The sequence below is a fragment of the Acinonyx jubatus genome, chromosome B3 (genome assembly GCF_027475565.1).
Source record: "Acinonyx jubatus isolate Ajub_Pintada_27869175 chromosome B3, VMU_Ajub_asm_v1.0, whole genome shotgun sequence".
NCBI lineage: Eukaryota > Metazoa > Chordata > Mammalia > Carnivora > Felidae > Acinonyx > Acinonyx jubatus.
In genome coordinates this window covers 114995090-115009693 of record NC_069386.1, presented here as the reverse complement: position 1 = coordinate 115009693, position 14604 = coordinate 114995090, and the positions used below count along the sequence as shown (strand labels likewise).

General features: G+C 40.6%; 1 protein-coding gene across 7 annotated transcripts in view; it reads right to left on the bottom strand.

Moving 5' to 3' along the window:
* RGS6 (regulator of G protein signaling 6) overlaps window positions 1-14604 on the bottom strand; it is a 560843-nt gene that overhangs the window by 531167 nt on the left and 15072 nt on the right. For 6 of the 7 annotated variants that reach the window (XM_027066078.2, XM_015071694.3, XM_027066077.2 and 3 more), the window contains one exon: window positions 2868-2971. In XM_027066078.2, coding sequence (XP_026921879.1) covers window positions 2868-2951 — 84 coding nt within the window. In that variant the 5' untranslated portion in view covers window positions 2952-2971. Of the gene's footprint in view, window positions 1-2867; window positions 2978-14604 lie in introns of those variants that run through there. The other variant, XM_053224656.1, reaches the window with a different exon arrangement.

The window sequence follows — 14604 nt, the reverse complement described above, 5'->3', positions numbered from 1 at the left end:
TAATGTAAATTTTTGTTGTGGACCTCTAAGAAAAGGCTTGGTTTTAGAGCTTACAACTTGAAAAAAAACACTATAAAAGAGGACTTCCATAGTACGTACATGTCTTAAATTGACCTTGGTTTCAAGGTTTAATCTTTACTGACACCTTGAGGATAGTGTCCTACAATATTGGTTGTATTGGTTGTAGCCAAAGGCTGGTCTATAGCACTGCGAGTAGAGAACTAGGTAAATATCCCATGACTGAAACGTAACCATGGCTTAAATTAGTCAAATTAACTAGGTTTAAATGATTCCAGGTCCTAGACCCATACTAAGCAATGCCTTCTTTCTTCCTAACAGATTGAACAGACGTAATATCCCTTTTATAGCAATTAACTGTTATGACAAATAACATGAACACATAAATATCCCACATGCAAATTTGTCAAAAGGAAGCGAGATATGTTTCCAGTATAGAAGCCAAGAGGCTAGTCGTCATATCTTTGAAGAACTATGGTAATTGACAGCTTTGTATCTAAATTAAACCAAGAGTCCCCTGCTACCACCTAAAAAGTAAAAATCAAGTTTGCACAAACCTGTAGGAAGTTTTCCTTTCAACATAATCCCAAATATTCTAGTAGAAAGGTGTTTGCATTGCATGACCTTTACATTTCTTACCAACCTTTAATAACCCATTAGTTTACAATCTCCTGAATAATACAAAAATATCTGTATTGTTTTCCTGTGTCTTAAAAAGGCAACTCACTGTATGAGCATACTTAAGTCAATGTATTAATAGTACCAATATTTAAACATCTTATAATTTATCTCCTTTCTCCAAATGACACTGTTTTTATAAGACCCTAAAGAAAAAAAAAGATTTCATTAAGTTCCTCATTTACTTCATCTAAATGAATCTTCACAATAACCCCACGAGGTACTGTCCTTCCTCCCTTTTATTTTTCTTTTTAAAAATGAAGAAACTGAGGCTCACAGAATTAATAACTAACTCAAGGTCACATCACTAGGAAGTGGTAGCATCGCAATAATTTTAACCTAGGTCTGATTCCAAAGCTCATGTTCCTATGATCTTGGCTTAGGGTTTCCCTGGCGTGGGGTGGGTTAAGACGGTAATGAGGAATACACATCTTTGTATTATTCTGTATGCCTCACCAATTTGTTAGCCATGTGAATCTCTTTTTTCTTTATTACACTTTAATAGGCTTCTCTGTTAGAGATGGGTTATCTAAGCATTCTCTTACAAAGCAAAGGATGAAGGAATTTGATACTCAGAGCGAAATTAGTCTTGAGTTCTATTTTTATAAGGAAGGAGAAAAATTCACCACATTGATCATCCAGGAATATCTAGTTCAACCTTGCCCATATGATTAGCAGAGATCAAACACACAGTCTTGCAGAATACACAGAACCCAGCAGACAACTGAAATATTTAGTGAAGTGAATGAACATTAACCAATTTTCCTTATTAATAACGTAATCTAGTTAGATCAAATTTTCCCACACATGCAAGCATTAAACGTGTATTAATAAGCAGTTATTCCTTCAAATTCAACATGTGCACGAATAAAACTTATGTGCCATATCTCCTTCCTTTAAAACATCCTTCCAAATGTCCCTATTTGAATTAATAGCATCAGTGTCTTGCCAGTGTAACCCAAAGTGGCTATGTAACAGCCACCTTTGATTCTCTATTCCCTCCTAATTCTATATCCATTCAGTTTCCAAGACATTTTTAATTTAGACTCTTTAATTCCTTTGCTCAGTCCCACTCAATTCTGAGGGGCATTTCCCCTGCTAGATTAGTATCCTCCTTCTTTCTCACAGATACAGAAATACCACCACCCCCCCCCTCCCCCATTAAGCCTCCAGTCTACCTTCACTACAATGTATCTGGCACAGTGGGGCAAGACTCATAATCCCAAAGAGAAATGTTGATTTTGCAACTCCCGGCACAAAAGTTTTTCGTGATTAAATTGTCTGTGATTCAACATTCTAAAATCTGGCTCCATCCAAACTATCTTCCCAAAATCTTACCTCCATTACTCCGTGTAACTCACCTATGCCCAAGCTCACTAGTTCTGGTTGCTGTTCACTTTCTCCAGCCCTTTGCCTTTGCCCAATGCATCTCGCCACTGGAATGTTGTTCTTTCCACTTTCCACATAAAGCAGTCCTACCCATCCTTTAAAATGTGAATTCAAAGACCACTCCACCAGTCCACACCTGGCCTCTGAGCCTGGAAGTAATCACTCCCTCCTCTGATTTCATATAATACTGTATTTGCACCTCTCTTTTGGAAATTACCACTTAGACTATTACAGACTCTGCATTTGTGTACATCTCTTGTCTTCACCAACCACAGACATCTAATTCATGCATACCTCTGTATCTCCCACGGCATCTAGACCAGATCTTATACATACTATGGGTTCAAAAACAATCAGTTGATAAATGTTACACAAAGGCCTTGACACTGAAGGAGAATACGTCTCCATCTGCACTGCTTAGGCAATCTCTGCGTTTAAAGAAAACCAAAGCGGGGGGAGCCTGGCTGGCTCAGTCTGTAGAGCATGCGACCCTTTATCTCAGGGTTGTACGTGCAAGCCCCACGTTGGGTGGAGAGATTACGTAAAAACAAAATCTTTAAAGAGAATCAAATCGTATTTTTCAAGTGTTCAATATCAAGTATGACAAAACCTAACTTCTTTGAATTTTAGAATTGGAAAATCAGAGGACATGAGAAGAAAATGATATTCATTTATCAGTTTAAGCAGAAAACATTTGTCAAGCTGTCAACCATCAGTCAACCCTACACGGAACACAAACACATACACAAGCAGCACCCCCAGCATTCAATAAGAGGCCTTACTTTGCGGTAGACTATCATGTTTGGAGAACTGTCCTCTGGGTCAGCAATCCCCACTGCTCTTTGATCCCCAGATCCCTGAGCCATCCCGGATGTCTTCACTCACACTGCAAAAATAAATGAATAGACCGTTAAGACATGAAAAAATTATACAAAGAAAGTCCTGCCATGCAAAGAAGTACTTTTGGCAGGTGACATGAAAATAAAACACGATAAATTTCTCATTTTTCCACATTAATTTAAGCAGTATCTTAAAAAAATATCTAGGGGATAACTAGGGTCTTGATCCACATACATTCTCCTAATCCCAAAGCAACATGTTCTTTATTTTCAGCCCAGAGTCATGTACCCTAGAGGTGAGCTTATGCCGTCTTAAATAATCTCCTGAGGACAGATGAAGCCAATCATTGTGGTGTTGATTTTGTCTTACCAAAGCTCACTTCTTGATTAATTCTATGCACTCAAATCTGAATATTTTACTAGGGAAATGCAGATCAAAACCACAAGGAAAGACCACTTCATACCCACTAGGACGGTCATACTAAAAGAGAAAAACCTCAAATAACAAGTGTGGCAAAGGATGTGGGGAAATCTGAACACTTGTACCTTGTTGATAGGAATGTAAAATGGTTCAGTTGCTATGAAAAAACAGTTTGGTGGTTCCTCAAAAGTTAAACATAGAATTACCATGTAACTTGAAAATTCAACTATACCCCCCAAAGAACTGAAAACAAGTATTCCAACAAATATTTGAACATAAATGTTCCCAGTAGCACTATTCACAATAGCCAAAAAATAGAAACAGCCCAGTGTCCATCAATCGATGGATAAACCAAATATCGTCTCTCCCTACAATGGAATAAAGTTCATCCGTAAAAAGTAATAAAGTGCTGATACATGCTACAACACAGATTGGTCTTGAAAACATTATGCTTAGTGAAAGAAGCCAAACACAAAGGTCACTGCAATGGACTGGACGTTTATGTTCCAACAAAATCCATATGTTGAAATCCTAACCCCTGGCTTGATGGTATTAGGAGGTAGGGCCTTTGGGAGCTGATTAGTGCCCTTATAAAAAAAGACGCCCAGAGAGCTCCCTCCCACCATATAAGGACACGGCAAGAATAAAGTCATCCATGAACCAGGAAACAGACTCTCACCACACACCAAATCTTTTGAAGCCTTGATCTCCAGAACTGTGAGAAATAAATTTCTGGTGTTTATAAGCCAGCCAATCTAGGATATTCTGTCATAGCAGCCTGAACAGACGAAGGCAGTCACACATTGTAGGATTCCATTTACGTTAAATATCTAGGTAAATCTATCGAGACAGGAAGCAGACAGGTAGTTTCCAACAGCTGGGCAGAGGATGGAATGGGGCCACTGCTTAATGGACTTGGGATCCCCTCTGAGATAACGAAACATTTTGGAACTAGATAAAGGCGATGGATGCAGACCATTGTGAATGTATTAAATGCTACTGAAATGTATGCTTCGAAGTCGTTAATTTTAGGTTGTGTGAATTTTACCTCAATTAAGTAGAATGAATATTTTTTAATTTGACCTTTTCAAAAAGCCTCAAAAGATAACAGTGACAACATATGGAATTTTTGGGTAAAGAAGTTCAGTTCTTGGTATCACACTATATTTGCTGTGTGACTTCGCACAAGTTAAATAACCTATTGGGTTCTCTTTGTTAACTTCCTTTTAAGACAAAATGTTGAATGCCTGCTGCGTACCCAGAACCACACCAAGGCACCTCTCTCTACACTGCTCTCATCAGTAAAATGTGAATTCTACTGAGTATTCACAGGTAAGGGTCTAATAAACTGAGTGTAAAGGTATCATATAAAGCCATAAAAGTCCTATACAAATGTTATCTCTAAGCTAAGAGCCTGCCTGGGTTATTTGCACAAAATCCATAGGCTTTTCATCAAAGAAACTTTTACAAATACCACACTTGACAGAAAAGGCCATTTCAATTTAAAATAAAAGCTCAGGAAATATTTTATTATAAAATAAGTTGGTACCAAAGGTCATTCCATAAAAACAAATTTGGGCAGAAGATGGGGAAGAGATAGGAATTTGTCATTTGTGCTAAGAATTTAAATGCCCAAAGTATACCGTTTGAATGTTGCGTGCTTTCTTTGTCATTTGTGAATTAAGACGCATTTTAAAAGTTAGATTACATGAAGAGATAAAGAACGTGCTCTTACCTCTATGTACTGTAACATCAGGGTTTCTGTGAATATAGTGTTACATGGAAAAGCTAATTATTAATTCCAATCAGTGGCTTTTAAAGTTAAATGAATAACACGCTGTTTTATTTTTAATGAACAGCTACTTATTTGCCTAGTCCTTTGCCTCAATACAGAATACGACAGAGCATGAAAAACAAAAACTGAGTCCATTTATGTATGCTCATTTATCTATGCAACAGAGGCATTTTGGGTCTCTGGCTTTATTTTTAAATGAACACTTGACTTTAATGACCATATTATCTCCCACCATAATAATGACCATATTATCTCCCTTGTTATAACAACAAGGTTGGGAATGACCTAAAAACAATGCTGTTAGCCCTGCCTTCGCCTCTTCCTGGCCAATTCCCCCAACACACACACACACGCACGCACGCATGCACGCACAGAAACATTTCTAGTGTTATAATAGGCTGATGGTCCAGGACTAGGACTTTAGACTACCAAGTGCAGGCAGACAAGTCTCCCTATTAGGAATTTCAGTGAATCTAGTATATAGGAGAAAAACTTCTATTTTTGGTTCCTCTGGCAGCTCAATGTCATTCAACTTTTCTGTGTCTAGAAAGAATCATTGCTAAAATAATGATATAACCACTTTCAAGCCCATGCGTCAACAGATGTTAGACAAATGGGATGCAAAACCTACACAGGTAAGGATGTTCTAATTACATTCATTGACTAGGAAGCTAGGGCTCGTGACATTAAAGGGCTAGATTCTCATTCATTACAATATATGAAATATTTATTAGTTTTTTAAGTTTACTTATTTATTTTTTGAGAGAGAGAATGAGACAGCATGAGCAGGGGAGGGGCAGAGAGAAGAGGAAGGGAGAGAATCCCAAGTAGGCTCCGCACTGTCAGTGGGGCTAGAACCCACAAAACATGAGATCATCACCTGAGCTGAAATCAAGCAGACACTTAACCAACTGAGCCACCTAAGCACCCCTAAAATATTTATTTTTAAATGAAATATGATAGAAATGAAATAGGAATAGTTTAAATTTCATGGTAGTGAAAACCAAAAACTTCATCTTATTTATGCTACATGTATACATGCACACAGTAAATAAGTCAGGGCCTTTTATTTTAATATTTAAAGAACGTGAATGTTTTTCAGTACAAAACTACATTTCACAAAACTACAAAACTACACAAAACTACATTTCAGTAGAAAGAAACACAAAACTACATTTCAGTAGAAAGGAAACACATTAATGATATTCTTTTCCTAAAATGGCTTACAGCTAACCAAGGGAGAAGCTAAAAACGTGTTCAGGGCTTGATTTTTGAAAACTCCGAGAAGAGACAGACAGGTAGCACAGTGGTTACAAGCTGGAGTCTGTTATCAGACAGATCCACATCCAAAATTAGTTTGCACCACTTCCAAGCAGCGTGATCTGGAACAAGTTACTTCACCTCCCTGTGCCTGTGTTTCCTTATCTGTCACTATAGTCCCAGCATAGCGGAAAGCCTTCTGAACTGGGTGGCCTGGGTCTCCTACCTTGTGTGCAATTGACTAGCTGTCAGAACCAGGTCAAGTCACAACTTCCCCAGACCCCAAGTGGACAATAGCTGTAAAACCCCACATCTCCAGTGTTCCTTCCAGCTCTGCCCTGGAACCTCAAAACTTTCCTTCAAATGCTCATCAGAATGTTCCATACCACCTCTCTTTATCCTAGTCCATGTCCTCCATTTATGGCATCACTCATGCTGAGCTTGTCAAGGAGTCACCAAACTGCTGGAGTGAAGCATCCTCTCCCAGACTCAGCATCCCCAACCTTGAAGCGATTTCTGTAATACCACCACCCACCACCAGGGGCAGTGGGACTCAACATTTCTTCTTGGAGCAACCGCCCTGAGCATCCACTCACAAGGTGGGCTGGAGATATGAAGATATGGTAGGCCCTGGAGATATAAAGATAAATCAGACACAGATGATCTCATTAAAGTGTTGAGAGTCCAGGAAGAGTGACAGACATGTCCACAGAAACAGGACGTCGTAATGTGTGGGTATTTGGTTATGCCGGTGCAGGGCAGAAGCTGGCAACTGAGATGACAGCGAAGGATGAAGAGGAGTCTGGGGGAAGCAGAAGAGGCCATTCCAGCCTAGGGGACAACACAGGCATCAAGCATGGCCACGTGAAGCCCCAGAAGCTGTAGGCACCCAAAAAAAAAAAAAAAAAAAAAAAAACCATGAGGACTGATCTGATCTCAAGGAGATTAAATGGGACAAACGTGGAGTGAGAAATAACAGGGCTTTGCACCTCTCTTTGTTTACTTCTTTATCAGGAATCTCCTCTACTAAAGCCAGTTCTGCTTGGGCAGAGTCTTTGTTGGTGGGGTTCATCCTGCACCTAGAACAAGGTGTGGCACACCTTGTAGGTACTCAGATATTTTTGAATGAATGATGGAATTGATAAGATTCGACCAAGATGCAGCGCACTCCTTCTGGAATACCCATCCAGATAACAAGCCACTGAAACTGCCCCACAAAGAAGGCTCTTTCTTGCAAAGACCTATGGACAGAATCACACTTTTCCCCAGAATTTATTGATATGGGCCAGCCCTGAACTCAGGAATCCACTTTTGGAATCCATGAGCAATTTAGATAAGAAGGAACATGTGGGAGGATGGAAAGTATAGTGAGGAGACACCTTGTCAATAACAGAACAATTGAGTATCTATGACTCAAACTGATTAGTAAATCTTCTGCAAGTCGGGACTGCAATTTACTCCAAACTTCTATTTCAGTTGTAGCTTGCAGTTACAACAAATGCCAGCTGTTTTCCTTTGTAATGCCAGCCTCTCTGGAGCAGCCAAGACTAGGGTCCGGCAGATAACAATGCTGAGCCCAGCAGGTAGAAAGACCTCCATGATGTGGAAAAGGAAGTGGCTTTGAAGTCAGACAGGAAATAGCATCTCAGCTCTGGCCACACCAAGACTGCCTTGGCAATTGAGTACCTCCCCCCACCTTCCCCCACCTTCCAGCTCTTCACCTGGAAGGTGAGAGTCCTCTACTTTGCAGAGTTGCTTTTGAAGAGGAAATAAAATAGGGCATGCAAATTCCCTAGCGCGGAATGAACGCAGCAACTGACCAGCAGTCTGGTTTCCAGCCACTATTTGGCCAAGTGAAATTCCCAGGCCATCAGCATCAGAATCATTGGAGAAACGCTTCCCCCACCTCAGGGATTCTGAGATGGAGCCATCAGCTATTTAACAAGCTTCTCAGGTGATCCTGACGTACACCTAAGAGGCAGACCACTGCAGTAACACTCCAATGCCACCGAGATCACTGTCACATGAAGCTAAAATCCTTAAACATCCTGCCTGCCCTTCTTTGTGTCTAGCCCTCAAAGCCCTATTCAGGGAAATATCTTACAAGAGAGGTAATCAAAGCCTGACTGTAACACAGTCTGAATATCTGTGCTACCAAATAAGAATTTCTGTTGATGTTATTTCCGCTCCCCCATATTGTATCAACCTCACACTGTTTGCTTCGGCCCATTAAAACCCAATGGATTTTTTTTTCTGACATCAGCAATGTTAAGCACTTTGGGGAGAAAAAAACTTTACAAGAAGTGTGCTAGCTCAGTAGGACAAGCTTGTTTATATAGCTCTAATCTGACTGAGAGGGCAGGAACCTCCAGGGGGGAGAAGAAAGAACAACGGTTCTGAAGAACAAATACTTCTGTTATAGTGGTCTGCCAACGTGACACTTCCTATACAGACGAACTCAGAGTCTAGCTGCTCAGTGACAGAGCGAGAGACGCCAAAGATCTTAAAGCAAGATGCGAGAGCTCAGTCCTTAGGGGCCAATTTTGGTGGCAATGCTGGGCACCCAGGATATAATCGCTTGATCATCTCAGGACTTTGGTTAGCATTTGGTGGTTCCCGAAAGCTGGTCCAAGGAATTGAACCAGACCAGCAGCCTCAGAAGCACCTGGGCTTGACTCTAAAGATCCATGTTCCTGGGTCCCAGGTGTCAGAAATTCTGATCTGGTGGGCCTACGGTGGCCCCTGGAGATTTATCATTTAAACAGTCCCCAGGTGATGTGAAAGCCCAGTCAGGTCTGGAAACCACTGCCCTAGATTCCATGGAGCCTGCCTTCTCTTCACCTAACCCCTTCACCCCATCCCATGCTGCCTACTGTCTGGGCAGCCACGTGGAGGTGGGGCTCCTTCAGACTCCCTTGTATTTAGGAAGAGACTGCACTGAAAAGAGCAAGGGTCCTGGAGTCAAAGAACAGGCTCCCAATCCTGGCCATGCCACTTAGTGCTATGTGGCCACAAACAACTTAGTGCTATGCTTACTTAGCCTCTCTGAGCCTTGGTCTCCTCATCTATAAAACGGAGTAAATGCTGATCACCGGTATCAGGGGTTCTCAGCCTTTCCTGCTCCTTAGAATCACCCGAGCAATGCACCACAGCAACTCTTAACAGGTGGCTGTTATTATCCCCATTCTACAGATGAGAAAACTGAGGCCCAAAGTTGCCAAAAGTAAAATAGCTTGTCAACCAAGAAACTAAAATCCAAACCCAGGACCGATCCCAGTGCCCACACTTTCCAACGTGGTCTCCAGTGACATCACCTATAGAAAGAATTTAAGACACAATTTTGTGAATATATGAAATTTAAGTATATATTTAAATATAAAGTAGTTAGCACCTATATATCGCATAGGAAGTACCTAGGAGTAGGTACTTCTGGTACATAGTTCAACTGGTACTTAGTAGGTCCTCAACTGATTTGTGGTTCCTACCTTCTACTTCCTAGTGCATCAGTGAAGCTGACTTCCCCCTACCAACCCAACCTTAAGACATACAAAATAAATATAATCCTCTTTAAGTTGCCACAGCTGCCTTATAGCCTAAACAAAGTTTTGTTCAAGCTGCTTATAAAGATAAATATTTTCATATTCCTTATATTAAGCAAAAGTCCCAAAAAATTAAGCTGGGAGGGAGAAGCAGAAAGTTTTTCATATAACAGGATGTGCTTGGCCTTGTGATGTGGTTCACGGTCCTATTGCTGCAATCACTGCTCAAAGTTCAGGTCCACCCAGGCATCCTCTCTCACCAGGGCTCTGGCCCCCACACTGCTCTGGACACCCCCAGACCCTGCCAACTCCCCATCCACTATCCCTGCCTTTCTAACTCTTTTTGGGCATAAACAGTATGCCCACTATGTCCTTCTACCTTGTCTTTGAACTTTGACCTTCAGTGACCTTCATGGAAACCTGGCTTCCCCCAAGGTCATCCCCTTCCCTGGAGCCCAGTTGTTCTCACCCCACGTATCTCAAACCAGGAAGTAAGGTAAGCATCGTCCCAGCTCCACATTGCTGCTTCAAGTGATTTCCCTCCTGTCTTCCTACACAAATCCCTGCTCTCGTGACACTCAGACCATCTAGCTGCGCCACTTTCTACCCAATCTCACTACTGTATCCTGCCTCCCTCCTGTTAAGCCTTCCCATTTCCCCGGGGACTCCTGCTTCTAGTTCTCAGAGGTTTTCTTCTCCATCCCTCACTCCTTCATCAATCTCAGTGACGTGAACATCAGAATCAAAGACCTATCTGGAAAGCCGGTTCCTCCATCCTTCTATTTCCCCACCTGAACCCTCTTCCTCGGCCACCGTCTCCCACGGCCACGTGCTGAACCCCATCATCAGTGTGACTGGACCACCTCACACCCCAGTTCACTTACCAGTTCTTTCCAGTTCACTTACTCTACATTCACTGCACACATTTTTCAAGCTTATTTAGACATTCAGTCCATGGGACTCACAATCCTTTACTCCTCCTCCTCGCTCTGCCTTCACGTTTTTCTCTCACTGGTCCTTTCATTTTAGCCACTCACAGTCACACCCTTGCAAATACCCTTAACTGCCTCACTATGCTCTTTCTGTGGCAGATTTCCAGGCAAAACTCCAACGTTGACGGAACCAGAATATCCACCACACAATATCCATATAATATCTGAAGACCCAAGCTCACACCCAAGCAGGTATGCTCTTTGTGGCGGGAATGAGAAAGAAATCACACAACCAGACCGACTGGCTGCATTTTAAATGCATGAGCACAAGCTTCAAATTTCATCAACACTGCCCATCAAATCTAGATGTTTTCCTACAGAGTTTGCTCTCTGTTTGTCTCAAGTGGCCATCCCATACCTTATCTTTGTTCAAGCTGCACACGCTGTTGATGGGCTCACTTCAAAATTCATTGAAGAAATGGAAGCCAGCAGAAGGCAAATCTCTCAACTTCGGGCACCCTCACCTAACCCACCATGTTCTTTGTCTTCCCTCCTGCTGCAATAGAGGACGTGTTGCTGTATTTACTAGAATGAAGTCACTCCACTCTTGCTTTTGATTGGAAGATGACAGCACATACCTCCTTACTCATCCCCTACCACCACACGGGTGAATGGGGCTCCAGTATAACAACAGATTACAGCTCAAACACCTCCAAGACACAAACTCTCTGAAGACTCATTTGAAGTCAAGAGAGGAGACAAAAACAAGAACACGAGGGGAATCTGAAGTTTCTAGCAGCTACAGCTGTAGCAAACATTAAACACAGCTCAACTCTTGGCCAATTTAAATAAAATCTCACACTCAAGGCCCAGTTACCTTAATTCCCATTACCAGATATACCATGTTTGGCTTTTGACAAAACAATTACAAGGCACACAAAAGGCAAGAAAAGACACAGTCTGAAAGGACAACCAATCATCAGAACCAGATTCAGGACACAGATGTTGAAGTTATCAGACAAGAAATTTTTTAAAACTATGAGTAAGTATGTTGCGGGTTCAAATAGACAATGTAGATAGTAATGTAAGCAGAGAGATGGAAACTCTTTAGAAAAAAAAAAAGGTAAATGTCAGAAGTCAAAAACACTGTAACAAATGAAAAATGCCTTTTAAGGGCTCGTTGGGTCAACTCAAAATGGACAAGGAAAGAATCAGTGAGCCTGAAGGTCAATAGAGACCCCAAACGGAAATACAAATCAAAACCACGAGGAGATACCACCTCACACGTGTCAGAATGACTAAAATTAACAACACAAGAAACAACACGTGTTGACAAGGATGCAAAGAAAGGAGAACCCTCTTGCACTGTTGGTGGGAATGCAAACTGGTGCAGCCACTCTGGAGAACAGTACGGAGGTTCCTCAAACAACTAAAAATAGAACTGCCCTATCATCCGGCAACTGTAGTATCAGGTATTCACCCAAAGGATACAACATTACAGATTTGAAAAGGTACATGCACCCCAATGTTTGTAGAAGCATTATTAACAATAGCCAAACTATGAAAAGAGGCCAAATGTCCATTGACTGATGAACAGATGAAGAAGAGGTAATATATATACAATGGAATATTACTCAGCCATCAAAAGCAATGCAATCTTACCATTTGCAATGATGTAGACAGAGTTCAGCAGAGTGTATTATGCTAAGCAAAATAAAACAAAGAAAGACAAATATATGATTTCACTTACAGGTGGAATTTAAGAAACAAAACAGATGAACATACGGGAGGGAGAGGGGGAGTGAAGAGACGGAAACAAACCACAAGAGAACAAACTGAGAGTTGACGGAGGGAGGTGGGTAGGAGATGGGCTAGCTGGGTGATGGGTATTAAGGAGGGCACTTGTTGGGATGAGCATTGGGTGTTGTATGTAAGTGATGAATCACTGAATTCTCCTTCTGAAACTACTGCATATTAGCTATTTAAAATTTAAATTAAAAAAAATAGAAACCCCAAACTGAAAAAACAGAGAGAGAAGAATAAATCTTTACAAACTGAGACAAAACGTCCAGGAACTATGATACGATATCAAAAGGTATAATATAAGTGTAATTAGAATACCAGGAGAAGAAAGAGAAAGGAGAAGAAATATTTGGAGGAATAACTGAGAACATTCCAAGGTCAGATACACACCAAACCACAAATCTAGAAAGATCAGATAACTCCAATCACTGTAAATTAAAAATATATATATAACACCAAGGCACATCATATTTAAACTGCAAAAAATCAAAGACAGAGAAAAGATCTCAAAAGACATCGCAGGGAAAAAAAAAATCTTACCTACAAAAAAACAAGAATAAGAATTATAGACATCTTCTGAACAGAAACCATGCAAAAACAAGAGAGTGAAGTGAAATATTTAAAATATTGACAGAAAAAACATCAAACTAGAATTGCACATCTAGTGAGATTCTTCTTCAAAACGAAGGACAAATAAACTTGCTTAGACAAATAAATAATAAGTAAGTTTATCGCTAGCAGATTTGCCCTTCAGGAAATGCTAGAAGTTCTTCAGACAGAGGAAATTACTAGTGTCAGAAACTCGGATCTACAAAATGAAGAGCAAGCCTCAGAGAAGAAATAAAAGGAAAATAAAATATTTTATTTTCTTATTCTGAATTCATTTAAGAGAAAGGCATAAGGCTCTCTTGAACAATGTGCATGGGACAGGAAAAAAAAATTTTTTTTTTCAAAGATTAGGAAGATCAAGGCCTAACACAGAGCTCCGGAATAGCCTTTACCAACCAACAAGTTCCAAGATCGGCAAGCTGGGGTCCAGGGGACAAATCTAGCCTGCTGCCTATTTTTGTATGGTCTGTGGACTAAAAATGGTTTTACTTCTTATGCGTCTGTTTTGTTCTTTTTGTTTGTTTTTACACTTTTAGATGGTGGGGGAAAAAGTTAAAAGAAGAATGATATTTTATGACACATGAAAACTGTATAAAATCAAATCTCTGTGCCCAGAAATAAAGTTTTATAAATAAACACCTTGGTTTACTTACTGTCTGTGCTGCTTTTTCACTACAACAGCAGAGACCCAGTAGCTGCAAGAGAGACCATATGGCCCACAAAGCTCAAAGTATTTACTATTTGATCCTTTTCATAAAAAAATTTCCTGTTCCCTGAGCAATCCCAACCCCTTCATTTTTCAGAGGATGAACCCAAAGTCTGAGAGATCAAATTATATTCTCACGTCATCTTGCCGGTTAGTAACAGAGCCAGCATTAAAATTTAGGTCTTCGGGTTCCAAATGTCTTTCCTCCCACGTGAGAGGACTCACATTTTATTAGTATGAGTCCTAAGATCATATAGGATCTAATACTCCTGACTATAGGGACTGCAGAAGCAACTCTTGTTATTCTCTGATTTCACATGATAAAGACTGTATCACCGCTGGGAAGAGGTAGGCGTGACAGAGAAGCTTTGCCAATTGTTATACACAGAAGGGAATGACTAAGAGAGAAAGAGGAGGGCGTGTTCCCTGGGGACCCAAAAAAGAAAGGCACTCCTATTGGCTTTTTTTTTTTTTTAAAGACTGTCAGTTACATTCCTTGAGATTTTGTTGTTTTCTTTCTTCTTCTTCTTCTTTTTTTAAGAACAGGTAAAACCAGAATCTTTTTACCCTAAAACCAGGCATTTAAATATCAAGTGCATCTCTTCTAGGACTCCA